This window comes from Amphibalanus amphitrite, unplaced genomic scaffold, assembly GCF_019059575.1.
Source record: "Amphibalanus amphitrite isolate SeventyFive unplaced genomic scaffold, NRLGWU_Aamphi_draft 000274F_arrow, whole genome shotgun sequence".
Lineage (NCBI taxonomy): Eukaryota > Metazoa > Arthropoda > Thecostraca > Balanomorpha > Balanidae > Amphibalanus > Amphibalanus amphitrite.
In genome coordinates this window covers 327,648-351,319 of record NW_024881769.1, presented here as the reverse complement: position 1 = coordinate 351,319, position 23,672 = coordinate 327,648, and the positions used below count along the sequence as shown (strand labels likewise).

The following is a 23,672-nucleotide window of genomic DNA, read 5'->3' as shown; positions in this document are numbered from 1 at the left end:
ATGAGCCGGTGCCCCCCCCCCCCCCCCACCCCCCACCCCCGTTCCGCCGCCTATGCTGCTGCGGGAGCCTGGAGCTCAACTCACAGACAGGGTTACCCATTAAGTGCATGGTAAGAGCGTTTATTTCGGAGCAGAAACAGCAAACTAGGTGACGAACATTTTTGATATCAAGATAAACAGAGTCAGGGAATGAGACACACCGTGTGGGTCCGGGCCTGCGGTCTTAGGACTATGATCCAACCTCATTAGGCTGATCAGAGCGGTGGCTACGTCTCGTAAGTCTCCTGGAGGAGGCGTCCCGACCCACGTTTCGTGGGCCCTGCAGAGTGAAGTGGTACGTCTGGTGGGTTCCGCAGAGAGGTCTACGTCTCGAAGGTCTCGCAGAGGAAGCGCAGCGGCGCGCCGCACGGCAGGCTGCCCCACTGTCCGGTGGACTCCACCTGGTTGATGTTGGCGCACCGCTCGTCGGTGCCCGTCGGGATCGACGACCAGAACGTCCAGTCCAGCGGCGACTCGTCCTCCCAGTGAAAGCCGCTGTAGCCCGCCCGCCGGTACAGCCCCATCCAGGCGCGCTGGCCGTCCAGCAGGTCGTGCGCCAGGAACGAGTTGACGTCGATGTCGTGGATGGAGACGGACTTGGAGCCGGGGTAGCCGAAGTTGCACACGTCGCTGATGGACCAGCCGCCGACGTCGAACGTCGACGCGTAGTAGCACTTGCCTTTGAAGGGTCGCCATTCGTTGCTGGGACAGGCGGCGCTGGCCAGAAGTGCGACCGAACAGCCGATGGCGAGCTGCAGAAGGGAAACCATGATGGGTTCTTGGAGGATTGCTGGCTACCTTTGAGGCCGACTCACTCAGCAAGCTCTAAGCCTGACTTGAATGGATGCTGTCTCGACCTGGCTTTTATTCAACTTTGTCTGTGCGGAAGTCGGTAGAATTTCTGGGAGACGTTATTCTAGGCACGAGACAGAAGCAGATGAACCTATGCTTCGTGGTATGGCTCTCCAAATGGGAAACTTTCTCACATGTCCTGATATTCCTCGTAGAGCTCGCTTCAGTGCTGACAGCGGCACCCGGATGCACGGTGGGATAGTCGGCAGCCATCTTCAGGTGAACGCAAGTGTTCTCATTGATACGATGCCGGATTTACGCAAACATCTTCAGTGGAACGCTGCTATCTTCGTCTCAGCGAATTCGTTGCGACAGTGTTCTTCCTGTTCAGCAGTGGGGCGTGCCAGACACCCGAAAATGGCCAGGTGTTTTTGCGAGTGATTCTACCACGGTATCGGCTGCAGAAAAGGCATTTCTCGAAAATATGAGAAAACGTTTTACTTGTAACTACCTTTAGCAGATATGACCCCGATGTTTGCAAACGACATTTTTTTCACGTTTTGTACATTTGTAGACAGCATAAAAGCAGTCCCACCCAAGGTAAGCATTTGACCTTCTAGAAAAGTCGCTCAGTAATTATTTTCTGTAATTACCAAAGAAGCAGTGGTTCCATACGAAGTAGATATGTAGTTATAGACAGACCCCAATATCGCCGTCCGCTCTGACGATTATATGACTTATGTATGGAGGTGTCTGCGACCTCAGTAAAGGACGTGATCAAACAGCAATGCTCGATTGTGCGCAGTGGGGCGTGACGGGCACGCTGACTTCGGTAGTCGGTACACTTTATGCACAGTGCACATTGCACACTGTACAATGCACTGTACACACCACACAACAACAGCGAACCGTGGCCGCATGGAGCACGTGACGATAAATGCTAAATACTGCGCCTGGGGGAAAGACAATGGACCTCAAATGACTAAATATTTGATAGTTGGGAATAGCAAGTGGTGGCAATTTGGTAATAATGCACTTGTGCAATGCGGACGAGTGACGCCGCGGAATAGCTAAATGCATACTGCATAACTAGTCTAGCGAGACTGTATATTCCGTGAATGTGCCTGGCAGGCCTACCACCTAATCTAGACTGAAATAATACATAATAAAACGGTGCACTTAGGCTCAAAACCCTACATCACTTTAATTGGATCTCGCGCAAAAAGCAATCGAGACTCGCGCAAAAAGCAACCGATTGCAACAAAACTTTCAGTACCTTCGAGTAAATTAATTTTACACCTGCCATGAAAATGTCATAACCTTGACCCAAATTCGCTTTGACCTGTGACCTGTTTCTCGAGACTATGTCAGGCTGAAATTGCGATTCGGCGTATGCAAGCGCACATTATTCCCGCGTTTTCAGACTTTTGGGGGTATGAAGCATTCTAACATGTGAATATTGTGAAATGATGCTCGTCCGATGCATTCTGGTGGATGTCAAGGTCATGTGAAGGTCAGGTCAAGGTCATTGACCACTGCTGTCCTCGGTTTAGGTACTCTTTCGAGTTGTACATGCCTTTAGGGCAGTTTTTTACCTTTTTCAAATCTAGCACCCATTTGAGCATTTAGGAAGTAGTTTCGGTGCCTATTCAGCATGTTGCCAAGCTATCGGTGGTGGTTAACACTTAGCACCTACTTTGGATAGCCGCCGGCGGGACGCTTATGACCTGACCTGACCTGTTATGGCCTACTCAAAATGCATGAGGATATAATCTGATTAAAAACTTCAATGAATTTCGTAATCAGGACCTCTAAAAACCCCAAAGAAAGCTCACTACGAAGTTCTAGCAGGTCCCGTTTTCCCAGACTTTTGGGTCACTGACCAAACCTGAAAGTTCAACCTATGAGTTAGGACCCTAAATTAGGCATTTTTTTCCGAACTACTCCGCCACCCATGATCAGGTGACCAGGAGTGCCCCCGCCCTCAAACCCAGCGACTAGCAGAACCTTACGTTAACACCAGATAAAATAAACTGATAAGTCGCGGCACTCCCTGCTAAGAAAGGAAATAAAACTAAAAAAAGCAAATGAGAGAAGGGGTAGCGGGTTTAGGCGGAGACAAGAACAGAATGCGAAAGTAGCCACTGCTGAAACCAGACAGATGACTGTTCTCTACTACGATACCGAAAGCAACTTTCACTCAGAAGGGCATGCATTCATCTAGAGTAGAAAAAACAATCGCTCATTCACACGTCATGCAAACATACGTGGGGAATCGCTCTGGTCAAAAATTCGGCCGGTCAATGCTGAGGGCAGAAAAGCCTTTCCAGCTAAGCGAAGCTTGTTGCTGGTCAGGCTCCTTGCTCCAGCGCCAGAGATTATTCATGGTGACGATGATGAAAATAATTTCGATGAAACGTGATTTACTTGCAATTAGTGCAGTTTTGAGGCAAGTACATTTGAAATTAAGTTGCAATGAAAGGATAGCGAGAATTCCAGAGGAAATTCTCGAGAAAGCTTACATATTTTGTATGAAGTATGCTTTGACGTATCTTTTTAGCTGAGATTTAGATATCTGATTAATGGTTGTTATAGAGAATTGGGATGCAACACGCGGTCCTATCCATGATGCTATTTGTGCACGATAACGTTTTGCCGAGAAGGGTTCGTGAAAATGTTGTCTATTTCTTGTTCTTATATTATCCTGATCTACTGTAGTAAACAATTGGTTAAGTTGCGATGGTAAATGTGAAGCGAATTTTCGATACATGAACATGATAAGTTGTTGTCTAGCTAGTGCGTTTACTTTAAGAACATTGAGCTTACGAAATATGGGCATAGTATGTGCAAGACGATGTTCATTTACTATAATTCGAACTGCTCGTTTTTGTAATACTTCGATTTTGTGGAGATAAGTTGGATATGTGAAACCCCAGATTAGGCAGCAATAGTTTAAGTAAGGAAGAATCAGTGAGTTGTAGAGCAAGAGTAATGATTTTTCAGGAAGAAAGTACTTCGCTCTACTCAAGATTCCAATATTTCTACTGATAATGATTGCTATGTTATCGATGTGGTATTTCCACTTCAAGGCAGGGTCAATAGTGATGCCTAGATATTTTACTTTTTCTGCTATTTCAATTCTTTCACCATGTATCATAATGTTCAAATTAATGATATTACCCATTTGGTTGTGTACTTGGTAAATGGTTTTTTGTACGTTGAGTGTGAGTTTGTTTGCTTGAAGCCAAATGGATACAGCTTCAAGTTCTTTATTCATATTTTCTTGTAGTTCCTGTGTATTTTCACCTTCAAAAAGTAAGGCTGTGTCATCAGCATATAGAAGGCATTCTGATTTTTTGCATACATTTTTTAAGTCATTTATGTATATAAGGAAGAGTAAGGGGCCTAGGATAGAGCCTTGGGGCACTCCTAGCTTAATACTTTGAAAAGAGGATCTAGTACTTTTAAATTCTACACATTGTTGTCTGTTTGTGAGATATGATTTGATAAAGCGAAGAGCACAACCAGTAAATCCGTATTTACGACATTTGCTGATGAGTATGTTGTGGTTCACTGTATCAAATGCTTTTTTAAGGTCAATGAATACCGCTGAGGACATTTTCCCATTTTCCATGCTTTTTGTTATTCGTTCTTGCAGGAGTATACTATAGGCATGTATGTTGATAAGGATTTTTGAAAGCCAAATTGATCCTTACATAATATGTCATTCTGTATGAGGTATGCATTGATTCTCTGGTGTACAATCTTTTCTAGAAGTTTGGAAAGATAGGGAAGGATACTAATGGGTCTATAGTTGCTAAATATATTTTTATTTCCAGATTTGTATAATGGCTTCACCACAGCCATCTTCATACTTTCAGGAAATGTTCCAGTACTCAAACGATATGTTTATTAAATGAACCAATTGACTGAGTATTGCTGAATATGTATTTTTGAATATCTTTGAATTGATGTTGTCAATACCAGCACCAACGTTTTTCATATTTCTTATCATGGACTCTAATTCTGCAGAATTTGTTGGGTGAAAATGATCAAATGTGTTTTCACTGGAAGTGACACTATCCAGGGGATCAGTTCTGGTATTTGGGATTTCTTTTTCTAGCTTCTCACCAATTGATATGAAAAAATTGTTAAATAAATTAGCTACTTGCTTGGTGTCTTCAATGGGATTTCCATGCGCATCACTGAAAGCAGTAGATACTTCAGATTTTCTAGGATTCTTATTTATACAACTGTTGAGTATTTCCCACATTTTCTTTGAATTTGTCCTATGAAGCAATAATTGTTCCTGAAAGTACTTTTTCTTCGCTTCCCTTATCAAGCCATTGAGGCAGTTTCTATGTCTTTGATAGGCAAGTTTGTTTCTATTTGTAGGATTCTTTGTTTTTTCTCTATATAGAGTGCTACGGGTATTTATTGAGGTGAGAATTGCTGAAGATATCCAAGGTTTTATGGCTGTTGTTTTCCTAGTACACTTCCTCTTAATGCTAAACAATGCTATGCCTGAAGAGTATGCATTGATAAGTGTATCAGCTGCAGTATTTGCATCAGGGATGGTATGGAATGTTGAGAGCTGTTGGGATAGGTATTCTTGTAGTTCAGTGACTTTGTTATAATTGAAGGTGGTAATCCAATTGTCTTCAGGTGGGTTGATTTTTTTAGTACAGCATGTGAATATAGGGAAGTGGTCAGAAAAGTCATCATATATGATGCCAGAATAGGACAAGAGCTCAAGGTTATTGCAAAAAATATTATCAATCAGTGACCATCTGTCCTCCGAGACTCTTGTTGATTTTGAAATTGTTGGCCAGTAGCTGTAAGAAGTCATGATGTTGAAGAATTCTAGACATGCACTGTCCTGTTCAATATTGTGTAAGTCAAAATTGAAGTCACCCGCAATAAATGTTGATTTATTCTTTTTCTCAATCTGTTCAAGAGAGGCTGTGAGTTCATCTAGAAACAAGTTGTTTACCAAATCAGGAGGTTTGTATATAATGCCAACAATCACTCCAGTTATGCTTGTTATTTGACATTCAATAAAAAGGGATTGGGTGCATGACATTGTGCTTAATTTTATATCACATGAGGATTTAACATATTTATCATTGACATAAATTGCAACTCCTCCTCCACTCCTTCCGACCCTGTTGTTGAAGTATCCTGTGAAACCAGGAAGCTGATGACTATTTACTGATTCATTCGATAACCATGTTTCCGAGACACATATGAAATGCCATGTACATTGTGTTCTTTGTAGGAAAAGCTGGAATTCATCAAATCTGTCATTAGATGAAATAGATCTGGCGTTAACATGCAGGATACTGAGTTGGTTGAGGTCAGGAGTAGTTTTCAAATTTTGTGTTTGAGGAAGGGAGAAATATTTGCATGAAGATCTCAGCTCTTCAAATTTTTCATGAGTCAGGTGCAGATCAGATGATGCTAATCTTTGGAAGGGATTAAATATTTTAGTATCAAGAGATCCATTTGAATCAGTACATTCTACTAGATTCATTCAAGTATGGTATGTCTAATCTAACAGAAAATAGCACAATCAATGTCCAGCACCTCACCAGTTCGACGCAACAAGCGCCTCTTGGCTGGCGTTGAACGAAGCGGACTAACCCATGTGGGGGAAGCCCAAGGCTGACTATTTTCATTATTTGATAGTGAAAAAGTCACGTGACTTTATAGTAATGAATGTTCGTTGCATTTGTTTTTAATAACTTCATACCAAGGATAGAACATCATGGCAAGAAGATTCATTTGTATTTTGTTTTATTTGTTTTTAGGTTATTTGTAATTTGTATGGTTTCAACTTTGGCAAGAAAAAACTTGATGTGGTCACGTGATAATCCACGGTAACGCATGTATTTTGTTTGTATCATTTGAAGGTTATTTTATGAATGAAGTTAGCACGTGGTTTCCACTACTCATTGTTTACGTTTACTTGTGGTGTTTGAAGGTCAGAGTGAGTGAGAGAGTGAGAGAATCGAGGGGGAGGCGTGTGGAAACATGTAGGAAAGGAGTCATTTTGTGATGTGGTGAGTTTCATTGGGTAATGAAACGTGAGAAACATGACAGGCAATGAGTATCAGTGCAGCATTGGATAAATTTCACCGAGTTACTCTTGTCACGGCCAACACGCTTGATCTTTCCTCGAAGTTTCATCTCGACCAGGAGCCAAGCAGCTGGAAAGAGGGTCTTTTTGACCCCTCCTCCCCCCTAAACGTTAGACGATGTTAAAGTACCTACCAATACGGGAGAGAGTGAAGCTGAAGTAGGTAAGCTGGTATGAAGGCGTGTTTATCTATGCTTTTATTGTATTTATTCATTTTACGAATTAACGATCAATGGTTTGACGATGCTCAACGCCACAATCTAAGTAGAGGTTTGAATCAAATTTTAACTTTAAATATATGCTTATAAATTCCTACACTTTCTAAAGCTGGCATCGTGTTGCTCTTTTTCAATAACGGGCTTACTGTTCTGATATAAAATAGCGAATAGCTCATGAGTCAGGATACCGCAAGTGTTAATTGTTATTATGACTTATGTTACTTTAACTTTAAAGAGACATGGTTCTTTCATGTGGAACAATAGCATGAGATGACAAATTGGCTCCCAATGGTAAAAGGCATATGGTTGAAATAATTCAGAGCCATTTACTTGGCAATTATCCGTTAACGGATTGGGATAGCAATTCATATGGAGTAGGTAGCTGTCCATTTCCAAAGGACATCATCTTCACCAGACTATCTGAATTGGCGGTGGACATATGTAGGTATAGGAAGATATCGATACAGCAAATGTCCACTCAGACACCATCGCTTGAAAGGTTTATCGATATTTGCCAGCGGGACGGAGAGCAGTGGACTACAAATCACCGCCAACTTCTAGGTACCGTATGCTGACCGCTGATTGGCCAATAGTGTTCGGAAATGATCTGAAAGAAATGCCATGGCGCTTTTAGAGAAGGCAGGTATGCAAATTCGAAAGTAATGTAAATAAACATTTTGTGCAGCCAAGTAATAATAAAATTAACATGATATGAATGACTTATCAATTAAGACCAATGATAGGCATTAATGTAACATAAAGAACAATTAAAAAGGCCTTCATAAAATTATCTGTAATTTTTGCGCATTATTTAGTATTCGTCTTTAAAGAATTATATAAAATTAAAAAACATTGACATACCTTCGCAGGATTTCGAAGACACAAAACAGCAGCTGTCGGATGTAAAACGTTTACTTCTTAAGCCATTGATTCCGAAAGAAAAAAGTTGTTTTAATTTCATTCCAATTTTCGAAGTATTTCTGAAAAGCGTCTTTGTCATCGATCATTTCCTTTTAAGGTTACGAGATGGCATAGAGTAAGCATTTCGACGAGCAGCCTAAACGGACAGCGAAATGCATCGACGCTCTGAAAGTGGGAGGGATTCTAAAAGCCGACGATCATCAGTTTGTCTTTCGTGCAGTACCATTAGGAAAGCGGGCCGTGCAATGCTCCCGCCCTCCTGTTTCAGCCGAGGTTCGGTGACAGCCGTCGTCTATTCAGCTGTCTCTCGGTCGGGGGCGGACTTTTAACCAGTCCTCAGCTGCCAATCACCAGTCGCCGAGGAGCCACTCAGCCAGACGGGGCTCTAAATCAGGCGGCGATCACTTTCAATAATTGTCGGCGCCCATCAGCGTCCGTTTGCGGTGGCGCGGGTCGGCCGGCGGGTCGGCGGCGGGGCACGCAGCTCGCGGGTGGCCGGCCATTTTCGGCAGCGGCCGCGGCCCGTCGACCAATCAGAGCCGGCCGGGCGCCGGGCGCATGCGTAAGCCGGAGACGGCGGCCCCCGGCCGACGCCGTTAGTCCGAGGCCAAGTAGCGGAGGGAAGGCGTCGCTCGTGTGACCGAGCGCTACCGCCGCGCCGCCGCCGCCGCCGCCAGTCCGGCCGCCCGCGCCGCCGCAGTCGCCCGCCGGCCCCGAGCGCGCGCGCGCCCCGCTGTCGCTCTGCCTATGCCTGGCCGCCCACTCTCTGCCCACCGCCGCAGGCACCATGGGCTCGCCGCCGCCGCGCCAGCCGCTGCCGCCGTCGCTGACTGCCGGAGGGCTGTCGCTGCCGGGGTCGCCCGGCTACAGTCTCTCGGCGCTGGAGTCGTACATGGCGCTGCAGAGCTCCCTGCGCTCGCAGCATGTGCTCTCCACCTTCTCACACATGGCCGGCCTGAACCGCAGCCTCAGCCTGCTCTCCAGCGTGGGTAAGGCCGCCGGCACGGCCGCCGCCGCCGGGAGTAGCAGCAGCAGTCCGGACACCAAGGAGGCCAAGTTCGACTTCTCGCGCCTGGCCGAGTCGGCGACGGGCGCGGCGCCGGCACCTGCGAGCGCGGCCGCCGGCGTGGGCCTGTCGCCGCTGGCGCTGCTGCAGCCGTACCGGCCGCTGCTGCTGCCGGCCCTGTTCCCCGGCCTGGGGGCCGCGCTGCCGCTCGCCAGACGCACCACGGCCGGCCGCGGCCGCGCCGCGCGGCCCAAGAAGCAGTTCATCTGCCAGTACTGCCAGCGCCACTTCACCAAGAGCTACAACCTGCTCATCCACGAGCGGACGCACACCGACGAGCGGCCGTTCTCGTGTGACATCTGTGGGAAGGCGTTCAGGAGACAGGACCACCTCAGAGACCACAGGTGAGAACGCAGGACCAACTCAGAGACCACAGGTGAGATGCTTATACTGACTGCGGGGACCAAAGGTAAAGACATAAGACCACCTGAGACCACAGGTGAGGTGGCTGGACCAGCTGTTGGACTACTGGTAAGTGTGGCTGGACAAACAGCAGGCTTCAAGTGAGGGTGCTCGCTATCAGAGGCTGCAGGTGAGCCCCTAGAATGCATTTTGGGGATCGGTGTGCTCGAAGGGAAGGGGGAGGAGTACGCAATGACGATAAGGAAAGTGAAATGATATCCGTCATACCAGGGCTGCAGTACAGGAAATGATATGTTTTGAGGTACGGAGGAAGGAACCTGTCTTTTCAGGCTATCTTTGCTTTTGGGTTCATCGAATCACAGAAAGTAAGCGTTTGTTCACAGAAGTTCGAAGTGTTTGCCATTGATTTGGATCTTGGAAGTAGCGATTGTACAACTTGTCATTCAGCTTCGAAGTGCGTGCGATCCGTCACCACTTCCCTAAAGCGGAACCGGACGTCTGTTATCATTGTAGTCTTTTAATTGGGCGTGTAGCTCAGTGTTAGAAACAATGCCCAAAGAAACTAAACCAAGCGGTATCAGGGTATCAGATAAGAAATTCGCCGAGTCACTGGCGGAAAGTTGCTGAGCGAACTAGAAGATGTACCTTAACTCCTGATCGAGGACTTACCAGGAGGTCAACCATCTCAGGAACCGCAGCAGATGTAGATTTTAGGCGTGACCAGTCGCGAACCGTACAGGGCAGATACGGTCAGGCCAGACGGCCACAGGGCCCGCCACTGCTGCTCAGGTGCGGGGGCTTTCCATCCGCGGGACATTTGGGTTACGATGGCGGAAGGCGATACTCTGTGCAGCGCGGACTTCCTCTTGATCCGCGCTCCGATAGTGTCACTTCAAGGGTGTCGGCGAGATCTCGGCGCCAGATAGCGGGCGTGCGATGTGCAGATGGATGGAGTCTCGTTCCGTAAGACACTCCCGGAAACGTGCAATGCATGCAGGCGAGGGAAGCGACTCGCAGAAGAAAAGGCTGGGAGTGTGAAAGTTGGCACTGGGCATCGAATGATTCAAAGAAAATTAGAGTAATGTTTTCAGGCAATGGGCAGAAATGTGCCACATGGGTGAAAGTTTTCTTAATAATTTGATAGACAATGCTGTTAATAGCCTACTGTATGAGTCATTTGACCTTATCCTCAATACTTTAAGTAAACTGTAATGGTAAAAATACAATACAAAAGCGATATATTTCGAGCACTGCTCTTTCTCAATCGGTTCGGAAGCTAGTATAAATGCAGAACACGTCTCACTTCAAAGTAGCATTTCGTCACATTTGCCGCTTAGCCCGAAATATCATCTATCGCGTGACAACTACATAAATTGCCCTCCCATACCAAAGCACACGATATATTACCCTACATTTGAACACCGGTATGAATACCCATAGTATAAGTTTCACGTATTCACGCTCAAGTTGTCTCAAGACAATGCTGTTAATAGCCTACTTTAATTAATTGAATACGGTGAAATATCCGGTGTCCGTTGCTTTCGATGGCATTCACTCCGCTGGAGTGTTGCCTGGAGGGAGCTGCTGGCGTCTGGTGGTACTGGTTTTTAGAGCGGCCCTTACCAGTCATCAGCACGACTGTTTCGGCGCGGCGTCGGCGATTTAGTTTACAGCGTGGCGCCACGCGGGGGCAGACAATGTCGATTCCACACCCGATCTCCAACCCTTTCCCGGTGCCGAGATAAACGGCCGGTGGAGCGGCGCGCGGCCCGCCGGATTACAATTGCCTCCTCTCCGCGCCCGGCGTGAGGCATCCAATCAGGAATGCCGCGCCTGCCTCGGTGGCGTCTGCCGACTCCGGCGGGGGAGTCGGCACACCCAGGGGAGCTGCCCGGCCCGGCCGGCCGAGGTCAGCCGCGCCCGGCGCCGGCGACGGAAGAGCTCCCTGTCGCCACGTGTCCTCTGGTATTTCACACGCCAACGACACTTATTTAGCCGGATGATAGACAAGGACTGTAGGAGAGCGATGGGTAGATCAGGATGGTGAGGAAGACGCCAGCCGCTGCCCAATGCCAGCCTCTCGATGGCGAGACCACTGTAATTGGACAGATCAACCGATACTCCGGCGCCTCGATGGCAAGGTTAGCCGGAGCCGACTGGTCGCACCCCTGTCTGAGCGGAGACCCCGCACCCGAGCCTCGATGGCAAGACCCGGGGAACGAGTTTAAGCTCAGTGACTCGATGGCGAGACACTGTGGCCGCCTCCCTCACACACCCCGGAAGAGGCCGTGTTATGAGTCCCGGATGAAAGGAAATGATCGGCTACTCGCACGCTGAGAAGACTTGCTGCTGTTCACTGTCGCGTCCCCTTTTCCACTGGTCCAGCTCCTCTCCACACCAGTTAAGATATTTCACTTGCTGTATTGTGCACCACCACCACACCACAGCCAGAGCACCACTTCCACCCACACAGCGAGCACTTCCCCGCCGAGCATCCAGAACGAACTACCCTCAATAACCGCGCGCTGACCCGAGGTCACCTCGCATGCGCCTCGAGGGCAGGAGCCCAAGCAGCCAATCACCGGGCTGCTTGCTATGGGGCCAGCTCAGTGCCAGCATAGCCCCAGGCGCCACGTGGTCGGCCGGCCGCCACATGGCCCGCTCGGTGGTCCGGGCGGCCCGGCCTGCAGCCGCCGGTGCTAACATCCCCCCGCACCGTGTTGCACTGCAGGGCAACACTCACGAAAGGTAACCGGCGTGCTGCCGTACACATCGCGTCGCTAACACATATAAACCATTTCACATTCCAACAAATACGATGCTATTTCTTGAAACACCAGCAAGTATAACATGAAACAGAAAAATAAAAACACTTCCACTTCGTTAAGCAAAGATTAATGATGGGAATCAGTGGTATATCCCCACCGACGCACCAAGGCGACTGGCGACGTCGTCGCTGCTAGACGAATCGCTGCCGCCCAAGCAGAAACCGCCACATCCGAGGAAGCTACCGCCCGAGGTGGTGTAGCCGAGGAGGTAGCCGCCACCCGTGCTGAGGCGGCCGAGGAGGCCACCGCCGCCTGCGCCGATGCCGCTGCAGCGCTCGCGGAGGCTAATGCCTCCCACGTTGGAGATGGAGAGACGCTGGAGAGCCTCCAGACTCAGAGGACCCTTGGTCCTCCAGTGCTTGATAGCGATGTGTCAGGATCGTGTAAACCCCGCTGGTTTATCTCACGGTTGCGGAGATGCCGATGTGTTTTGTCTCTCCCAGCCCCTCGATGGCGAGGCCACTGGGAGCAGACGGAAGGGTCGATGGTTCGGCCTCTCGTTGGCGAGTTGACCTGGGCGTCATTTGACTCCGACGCCAGCACGCGTTGCAGGTCAGCTCGTAAATCTCTGCAAGTCTGTTGGCCACGAAGGTCTTGAACCGTCGAGTTTCATTATCAAGGTACTGCTGAACGACCTTGCTGTCCGTCCAGCAGAAGATGTCATCCGGTGGCTGAGTGATCTCACCGAGGACGGTAGCCACCAGACGCGCTCCAAGAACGGCTGCTTGCAGCTCCAGACGGACAATTGATAGTCGCTTCAGTGGAGCGACTCGGCACTTGCCGATCAGGAAGCGACAGTGGTGTAACCCATCGCTCGAAGTTGTCCTCCAGTATGCCACAGCGCCGAACGCACTCTCTGACGCATCGCAGAACACATGAAGTTGGCGTCGCAGTGTCCCTGGGCCGCTGGGGTTCACGCAGCGTTGCATCACGACTTCGTTCAGCTTCTCTGCTTCACTCAGCCACTCCAACCATTGGCTCAGCTCAGGTTCGGGTAGTGGCTCGTCCCACTCCAGATGTTTCCACCAGAGTCGCTGCATCATCATCTTTGCTCTCACGGTAACAGGAGCAGCAATCCCCAGAGGGCCAAAGATTGTTGACACTTTGCTGAGCACACCACGCTTGGTTGCACTCACTTCTTTGGCTTGGAGACGAAACCCCAATGTGTCCCCGTCTTCCTCCCATGCGATGCCCAGCGTCTTTTCAGCGGTGTGCGAGCTCCTGAGACATAGGCTCGCAGAGGCGCTGGCTCTCTCACTCTCTGGAACGCCTTTCAGCACAGCGGGGGAACTGCTTCTCCACTTCGTGAGGTGAAAACCTCCTCTCTGCAGTGCCTCCTTCACGTCAGCATACAGCTGTTTGGCGGCGTCTTCCGTCATGCAAGAGAACAGGCAATCGTCCATGTAGAACGACTTTGCCAGTTGCTCGGGACTTCTGCTGAGAACCTTGTCTGTCTCCGCTCCATAGTCCAGAAGTGCCTTTCTCAGCACGTAGTTGGCCGTTGCCGGTGATGACTTCGCGCCAAAGACGACCACCTCCATCTGATAGACGTCAGGCTTGCGGTGTCGCTCCATATCCCGCCATAGAAAGCTCGATGCAGGCTGGTCTTCTGTCCGGATCCTCACCTGATGATACATCTGCTTGATGTCCGCTGTCACAGCGATCAGACCTTCCCTGAAGCGCATGATCACCCCAGGAAGGCTTTGTAGTAGATCTGGACCTGTGATGAGCTTCGAGTTCAGTGATACACCTTGGTATGTTGCCGCAGCGTCGAAGACGATTCTCAGCTTCCCTGGCTTGTTCGGGTTCACTACTGCGTGGTGTGGCAGATACCAACGCTTCTCCTTCCGTTCGTCCGCTTCTTCTGCTGAGAGCTTCCTTGCGTGACCATCCTTCACATATCCGTCGATGATGGCTTGGTACCTTGTAGCCAGTTCTGGCTGCTTATCGAGTTTCCTCTCGATGGACTGAAGACGTCGGTACGCTTGGTTCCAGTTGTCCGGTAACATCGGTTCGTCTTCACCCCACAGAAGTCCAGCTTCATATCTGTCCCCCACCTTCCTGGTCTGCTGATCCAAGATTCGCATAGCTCTGAGATCTTCTTGAGATCGTGCATCAGAGCTGTTGATCATGGTGCCGAAGGCCTCGGTCGTCCACCAGTCTTGGACCAACTCTTGCAGACCTTCCAGAGCGTCTTCGGGAGCACGTTGACGCACGAACATGACTTGCCGCATTGTGCTTGGAATCAGGGTGGATATCGATCCCGTCAGGGTCCAGCCAAAGTCTGTCCGGATAGCGACGGGCATTCCGGGGCCTCCCACCCTGACCTCTCGCTGCAGCACAGCTTCCAGAATGTTGGCACCAAGTAGAAGCTCGACGTGTGCGCCGTTGTACTGCTGTAGGTCCAGGTCCTGCAAGTGCTTCCAGCTGCGAAGCTGCTTGCTACTCATGCTGGGTGGGGCCACGTTCAACCTTGGCACAGACCACACCTCGGGCACGACGATTCGATTTCTGCTGGTCGCTGTGCTCAGAGGACTGACCGTCAGCTGAACTCGAAGAGACGACTGTCTGGTACCGCTTCCTTCGATGTTCTGTAGCTGCAGATTCTCTCGGACTCCAGGGACCCCAACCTCTTCCAAGACATCTTCACAGCAGAGCGATGTCTGCGCTCCCGGGTCCAGCAGTGCTACTACGTCTCTCTCCCCGTTTGGGCCGTGAATCCGCACCGGCACCAACTGCAGCAGTGTGTCTGTCGTCTCTGTGAGAGCCGTGCCGACGATGCGACTTCCTCCTCGTGCCTCTGTTTTTGGTTCTGTTTGGTTTTCTTCATCACCAGCAGCGCTTCTGTCCACATGTATGAGTCGGTGATGAGATGCATTACATCCATTCAAGTTGCATCGTCTTGCAGAGCGGCAATCCCTCATGAAGTGACCCTTGTTCAGGCAGCCCCAACACAGCCGTTCCTTGCTCACTACGACCAGCCTCTCCTCCACCGTCTTCGACTTGAACTCCGTGCAATCCTGAAGCTTGTGCTGTTCCTTGCACAGGACACAGAACCAGCGACGTCGGTTGTTTTCCGTCTGGGAAGACGTGGCCGACGTAGTCAGAGTTGTTCGTCGCGCCGAGGTCTCCCGTGCACTCGCGGATGGCCTTTTTCTTTCTGGATCACGGTTATGGTTGGCCGAGTTTCTCAAGATGGCAGTCTCTGTCTCCAGCCACTTGCTGAAGATCTCCAGATCGGGCTGCTTGGGATGCATCTGATGCACTTCTCGTCCCCACTGGTAGGACAACTCCGCAGGAAGCTTCAATACTACTCGACGCAGGTTCTCGATGGCTCTCAGATCATTGTAGTGGTTCAGAGCGCGCAGCGTCAGCACAGTGTTGCTGACAGCTGAACTGAACCTCTCCACTGAGGCGATGTTGTTGATTGAAGGAGCTGGTGTCGCAAACATGGAACTGAGATATGCTTGACTGATGTCGCCTTCTCGACCAAAACGCTCGTGCAGCCTTGTCAACGCCTGGTGATACATCTTGCCATCGAACAAGAATCCCTCGATGGCTTGCTGGGCAACTCCATCTACTGCTTGTTGTAGATGCGCCATCCGCTCCGTGTCAGAGAGAGATGCCTGATCGTGAACCAGTGCTCTGAAGAGACTGATCCAGCGCGGCCACTCACTTGGTTCGCCTGTGAACCGCGGTAAATTAAGACGTGGAACACTGTTGGCAAAAGCTGACATCCCAGGAGGTGGATGCCCGTGCTTCTCCTGCCCTTTGCTGTTTGATGTCCAGTTGTCTGGGTTCAGAGATGAACCATCCACCTCCACTTCCGGAGCAGCTTTAGGTCCTTGTGGTCTTGGACCAGGCACATTGTCAGGTACGCTCGTGCAATGCGGTGGTTCGGCGGCTTGATCTACCCCCGCACCTTCAGCAGATCCCTTTCTTCCTTTGACAGCCGCTTCGTCGAAATCATGCCGACGATCCCAGTTCAATTCGTCTTCCGCAGCCTGATACATGTGCACCTTCCGAGCAGCTCTGTCGCGGGCCTCTTCAGCTATTCTGAGCTGTAGCACCCTGTCGCGTTCATCTAATTCCTGTCTTTCTTTCATGTTCCGACGACTCTCTTCCACTTGAGCTTGGAGGTCCCGCAGCTTGCGATCAGCGTCCTCCAGTTCCACAGCAGCCTCTCTGGATCGAACTGAAACAGCGGTGCCTGCTGAGGTGTGTGACTTGGCACGACTTCGAGTGTGACGGGAAGTGGCAGCTGATGACTTGGCTTCATCCAACTCTTGAAGGTACAGCTGGATCTTCCCCCGAATAGCCGACTCTTCTTCTTCAAGATTATCAGCGTATCCCTGAGCTTCCTCCAGTTCTGCGTCATTGAGTTTGGTTTCATACTCCTGATGAACTTTTCTCAAATCAGAAAAAGCTTCTTTCAGCCTTCCGTTTACCTCCTGGATGCAATCGCGATTCCGATGTCTTGCTATCTCTGCCTCTAACACCTTGGACACCCTCGTCACGACAGCCCTCTTGATACCACGCAGTCGTCGCAGACCAGCAAGCTCTTGATCTCTAACATCCTTAAAAGCTCCATCTGCAGTGGGATCGGGCCGTTTGACATCCTTTGCCTCTTCTTTTTCTATCCCCATCTTCTCCTGTTCAGCTCACTGGTCGCAATCCGGCCCCCGGAGGACCAGAAATGTCGCCACGTGTCCTCTGGTATTTCACACGCCAACGACACTTATTTAGCCGGATGATAGACAAGGACTGTAGGAGAGCGATGGGTAGATAAGGATGGTGAGGAAGACGCCAGCCGCTGCCCGATTCCAGCCTCTCGATGGCGAGACCACTGTAATCGGACAGATCAACCGATACTCCGGCGCCTCGATGGCAAGGTTAGCCGGAGCCGACTGGTCGCACCCCTGTCTGAGCGGAGACCCCGCACCCGAGCCTCGATGGCAAGACCCGGGGAACGAGTTTAAGCTCAGTGACTCGATGGCGAGACACTGTGGCCGCCTCCCTCACACACCCCGGAAAAGGCCGTGTTGATGACTCGCACGCTGAGAAGACTTGCTGCTGTTCACTGTCGCGTCCCCTTTTCCACTGGTCCAGCTCCTCTCCACACCAGTTAAGATATTTCACTTGCTGTATTGTGCACCACCACCACACCACAGCCAGAGCACCACTTCCACCCACACAGCGAGCACTTCCCCGCCGAGCATCCAGAACGAACTACCCTCAATAACCGCGCGCTGACCCGAGGTCACCTCGCATGCGCCTCGAGGGCAGGAGCCCAAGCAGCCAATCACCGGGCTGCTTGCTATGGGGCCAGCTCAGTGCCAGCATAGCCCCAGGCGCCACGTGGTCGGCCGGCCGCCACATGGCCCGCTCGGTGGTCCGGGCGGCCCGGCCTGCAGCCGCCGGTGCTAACACTCCCGCTGTCACTGATGTGCAGATAAACGCCTCCGATTTTAATGTGGCCCATAATTCAGAGACCACACATACAGGCACAATTTTGCAACGTGTATTAATCATCGGTATGGTTGAGAGACAGTCGAGAATTGTGGGCCTCGCGGAGAATCCGCCGGCCACAATGCGGGCGGTGATTTAGACGCGGCGCGCCGAATTTTACACGACACTAAATCCCACACGTCGGTGACTTATGCTTAATAAATATCCCCGCCAACAATAAGCCGTCCGAATAATCAGCACTAAGAGTAACATTATAAGGCTGCTATCAATGATGTTCGCCGGGAATTTATCGAGCCACTTTTCACGGGGCGCGGGCGGCGCCGGCCGGTCGGGGTGTTGGCGCGCCGCCGCCGCCGCCGCTCACTGCGGGCGGGGGCGGGGGCGGGGCGGTATCGCACCGCTGCACAGTGCACACCGCTGCACACCGGTGCACGACTGTGCAGGGAGCGGCCGCGGCGGCTGCGTCAGCATCTAATTACCATCGCGCGGCGCCGGCGAGCATGGCACCAAACGACTGGCCGCCGCCGCCGCCGACCGGTCAGCCGGTGGGTGGCTGACCTCGGACGGGAATCGAACCGTGCAGATGCAGAGGATTGGAAAATGATCATCGGCCATGTTTCAATATTTATGAATAGATGCCTGGATGGGCTTAGTATTTGGTTGGTAATTCAGTGCTTTTGAACTCGGCCGTCAGCGAAAAATGCGGCTGCTCTATTCTATACACTTCCCTGACTATTTCTTTTTCTCTTCGTCAGGTACATCCACTCCAAGGAGAAGCCGTTCGTTTGCGGTGTGTGCGGAAAGGGCTTCTGCCAGTCGCGTACGCTGGCCGTACACAAGATCCTGCACATGGAGGAGTCGCCGCACCGCTGTCCCACGTGCAGCCGCAGCTTCAACCAGCGCTCCAACCTGAAGACGCACCTGCTGACGCACACGGACATCCGGCCCTACTGCTGCACCTCCTGTCCGAAGGTGTTCCGGCGCAACTGCGACCTGCGCCGCCACCTGCTGACACACAGTCTGGGCGAGCAGCCGGAGGCAGCCGGCAGCGGGGACGAGTCCGGCTCCGTGGCGGCGGCGGCGGCGCGCGGCTCCGCCGACCAGGCCGGCACGAGCAGTCCGGCAGGCAGTCGGGCCGGCAGCCGCGTCACCACGCCGACCGCCAGCCCGTCCACCAGCTACGACAGAGAGCCGGGAGACAGCGACGACGACGAGGACGACGAAGGAGATGGGGTGGAGGAGGATGCCCTTTCTGCGCACATGCGAGCGGACAAGGCCCGAGCGATGGAGGGTGGAGCGGGGTCACCGGCGACGTCCTCTTCACCTTCCAGAGCAGCTTCGGCATTCAGCATCGACGCCCTCATGTCCTAAAACAAGTCGTTAAACTTATGTGATGAGGTGGAGGTGTTGGATCTTAAAGGTCTCTCTTAGGTTATCTGAATTTGGTCAGAGTTATTGTGCGTGACATGACGACCGGTTTTGTTCTTGTTTGCATTTTGTAGTGCCTAGATGTGAACAAGATATCTTGAAATACCTTCTGCTGCGATTATTTGCCTTTTGCAAATGATTTTCGACAGCAGTTGCCATAAGATGCAGCCTTTCTTGCCACGATTTGAGGGCGCGTTGTCTGATCTTGAAGCATCCATGCCATTTGCATGAACAACGGATGTGTGATCTGGGTACAGTCTGCACTGGTCACATACGTCTGGGTGACGAGGCAATGGTTCAGTGGATTCGCTCGAATGTGCCATTATTGGAAATTCATTTAGCTGGAGTTTCCAAGCGTTGTTCTGTCGCACAGTGTTCTCTGTGATTTTTATTGCTAAGAGTTGATACGTGCTGATAAGTTTTAAGTTATCATGGTACTCAATACCTACTACATATTGTTTGTTTTTGCTATTTGTCCTTGGTCTAATATCTTGAAACATTTTGTTCTTGAGTTGTTTTTGCTTTAACATTCGATTCAATAAAATGTTCCAAGCGGTAAGCACTAGGAAAAAGATGCTTATACCTATAATGCAGCTGGTGTGATTTTCACAGAATACCTACCTACCAGAAAAGCTTCTGATAGCCAATGAGCAGCAATATTTGTATGTATATGTTATTTGGGAATGCTTTGCTTTGATCTGCAATTGTCAGTCTGTGCAAACACGTGCGAGCGTATAATGTATATTGAATGGCTGTCGTGACAGAGATTATACCTATAGGATAACTGTTGATACGGCTGACGTCAGGGCATTTATCTCAAAGACAGCTGCTGTTGGACGCGCTGCTGTCGGGCGCAGTGAAGTCGCGGCGGTGAACAGGTCGGCTCCCCGTGCCTCCGTCCGTGTTTCTGAGGGTGGCCAGGCTGGGTTCCCAGCCTGCCGGACCGCAGACCCGGGCAACCGTGCCTGGCTGGATATACACACCGGGCTATATTGTTATGGGATACTGATGTCATTTTTGTCAGCTACATGGGAACGGTGTCGAATAAAAGTCAATGACTCGTGGCGAGATGCGTTTGTCGCCGATGACCACTGTAGTCCGGGCGCCCCCCCCCCCAAAAAAAAAAACGAGATGCGTTTGTATGCAGGGCAGGGGTGAACATCTGTGAGGAATCTCAATGGAGTCCCAAATCACAGGCGATATGTCGGGGAGCTTTACAGCCCACCACAGGCTATGAGATCAGTGTCGCCCGTGCCACCAAACGGCCGGCCGTGGTGTGAAGTAATCTGTCAGAAGACATAAGTGCATGTTTTAGGCATAAAGCTTACGTAGCACATGCATTGCTGTCGACTGCATTGCAGTTGCTCTTGCCATGCGTTGAAATTGAAGGTCACGTAAAAAGTGTCATTCTGTAACGAAAAAGCAGCACCGTCTGTCACATTTTGGTAGGTATGTCCGTTTATCAAAATAAAAAATAAAAATGAACATAGTCATTAAACGCTAATGCTCACTATGGGCATTTTGTCAGACTATATGGAAGAGAACATTAAAAGCAGGAAACAAACATAGTCAATGCGAGCAGTCGAGCAAGATTCATTATCACAACATGTTACCTATAAGCAGACTAATACCTGCTAAGAGAAAGCAGTCTCATTATGGTAATCTGTTATGACACATTTGTGTTTTGTACAGACAACATGCATTCGCTGTTGGGACGAGACGATAAGACGGGAAAGAACAGGGCAGGACAGGGAATGACAGATCAGGTAAGGAGAAAACGGGTCTGGATAGGACAGGACGAGATAGGCTGGCTGTGTCGAGTTAGGAAGGGAAACATGACGGATAAGAACGGGACACAAGAGGCGGTGTAGACGGATTAGAGATGCCAGAACAGGAGGAGACGGGTTGAGCGGGTTGGAAAGAGACGGGATAGGTTGACAGGACCAACGGAATAGGACGTCAAAGACGAGACGAGGAAGCTGATGCGGACAATACGGGACAGGGATCACTGCAGAATAAAAATTAAGTTAGGTTTAATTTTGATATCTGTCCTAAGTGTTCGAGCATAGGACAATTTGCTGAACAAATTCTACAAAAAATAGATTTGGCTGAAACACTTTCTTTCACAAGTTTTCCACGTGTTTTATTTTATTCGTACCGATTTCGACTTTGAACGAATTTTTCCGTTTTTTTTTTCGCTATGTGTGCAATTGCACCATGGGCATCAATGGGAAATTTGAAAAAGCAATGCACAAATACCCCTGCACTGCGTCTCGTATACGTCATGCAATAATCAGCTTACTGTTGGTAAGCACCTTACGGTTTTGTGGGTGAGCAGGCCGGCCACTTTCGGTTAGTTGTGGACACCCTCCGCTGCTGCGGCGATCCGCTCAGACGCCGAGTGGCACGTGCCCCAAGGCCCCAGCGTAAGGCGCTTTGGTCAACTGAGCTCCTAAGTTTGCTTCATGGTTACTAAATAGCATGCAAGGCAGAATCTGTGAGAGCCAGACTCCTAAATAGTAAGTGGGTGAAAGATTTTTGGCTGAGCCGTGTCGAAGATGTATTTTGATCAGGTAGATCAGGTAACTCTATTTGGAACTAGCTAGGTCATAGGTGCATTGATGATGTTGCAAGAGAAGTTCCTTTGAAACTGTAAGGTCGATGTCTAGAAATAACACAATCGCTTAAATAAATATGTAAATAAATAAATATAAAATGCAACATATTCCAGAATTCCCCGTTGGGTTACATTGCTCCATCACCAGCATTTTGAAACCAGACTGTGCAGTGTCCCCAGAATCACATTCTCATGACTTGATAAACGATGCCCGATAACCTTTGGTCATTGCGTGGGCTTAATCCCCACCAGATTTGTTAGGCAAAGCAGAAACCACAATGGAAAGCCCCAGGAACACTAATCCTTCCCAGAACGCTATCCACACAAGCCTATGTTTTCTCTCACAGTACACGGGTTGTCATCAGCGCGGGCCATCTCGGAGATTGTCGTCTGTCGCCGTGTCTCACTGATCTGCTCCAGACACATCGGCGCTCGGTGGATACCCTCCGCGCGTCTGTCCGAATCAGTATTTACATCCTCTGGAAGCAGACGGAGTGGGGTCCAATGGGCTACGTTCAGCAGCATATCACCCTTCCACGCCTCTCTATATAGACTCGCCTGATTCAATTTGCCATCACCTTGCCTTCGTTCTGCATCACCCTACCTCGTCTCTACCAGTCCGGCCTCGAGTCGCCTTGCCTCAGTTCGTCTCGCCTCTGGTCTCGCGTCTGACCTCGAGCTGCCTCATCTCACCCTGCCCGGTCGCCTCTCGCATTGCTCCGTACCTCTCCGCTCGCCTGGCCGCCTGGCGCCGCGCCGCGCGTCCACAGGCCCGCTGTAATAACCGGATTACAAACAGCACTGAGCGTCGGCCTATCGTGAGCACGGTGTCAGGGTGTCACAGGTGTGTCACCGGCGTGTCGGCGGCTATCGGAGGCCGCATCTGCGCGTCGTGCCGGCAGGAATTCATTAGGGCCGGCCTAATCTAGATGTCGGCCGACGGCGATGACACATTAGCCGGGTGATGGATGAGGCCCGGCTGCACCGGCCACCCGTCGATGTACGACCTGCTGGCGCTCATATCTTCAGACGCCAAGGGAGTGGCGCCACATTACAACCGACAAACATTCACCATCCGGGTTCATATGCGGGCTGAGATGGGGCTGGTGAGCATTGTTATATCCCTAGTGAACAGGATTAGAGGCTCAAGTACTTGTACTGCGAAGCTCCTAAGTAAAAGCGACTGATTTAAATGAGATAGCTTATTGAAAAATATACGGCAGCAAAGCTCTAGCAGCAAGAGTAAGAACTCAGAGGACCCTCGCATTACATAGAGGAAATATAACTCATTTATGCCTCCATCTCGGTACCCATCAACCGCTTCTCTTCTCCAGTTTTCCGAACATATGGTGACAAGCGGCTGCATACATTCATCAAAATCAGTTTGCCGTGTCCAAACCGATCAGAAAACAAAACTAACAAAAAAGGAGTGCAGCGACTGTAATGCCTCACACGAAGATATCATAGAGACTAGCACTCCGCGCAACAATAACACCGAGTGACCGAGTCCGCAGCGCCACATGTGACACTAATACAGACTGCAACGCTCCACAGGGTACTAGAACAGAGCCTTCAACGCTCCACATAACACTTACACAGAGACATCAACTCTCCACACGACACTAGCACGGAGACTGTAACGCAGTACAAGACACTAGCACAGAGACTGTAACGCAGTACAAGACACTAGCACAGAGACTGTAACGCAGTACAAGACACTAGCACAGAGACTGTAACGCAGTACAAGACACTAGCACAGAGACTGTAACGCAGTACAAAACACTAGCACAGA

General features: G+C 50.3%; 2 protein-coding genes across 2 annotated transcripts; one reads left to right on the top strand and one right to left on the bottom strand.

Moving 5' to 3' along the window:
- Window positions 1–362: 362 nt before the first annotated feature.
- Window positions 363–809, bottom strand: LOC122387135 (C-type lectin domain family 4 member A-like). Its single transcript, XM_043377030.1, has one exon. The coding sequence runs from the start codon at window positions 807–809 to the stop codon at window positions 363–365; it is 447 nt and encodes a 148-aa protein (XP_043232965.1).
- Window positions 810–8,707: 7,898 nt separating this feature from the next.
- LOC122387125 (protein bowel-like) lies at window positions 8,708–20,329 on the top strand. Its single transcript, XM_043377011.1, has 2 exons — window positions 8,708–9,519; window positions 18,591–20,329. The coding sequence occupies exons 1-2, from the start codon at window positions 8,897–8,899 to the stop codon at window positions 19,204–19,206; spliced, it is 1,239 nt and encodes a 412-aa protein (XP_043232946.1). The 5' UTR covers window positions 8,708–8,896; the 3' UTR covers window positions 19,207–20,329.
- The last annotated feature ends 3,343 nt before the right edge of the window (window positions 20,330–23,672 follow it).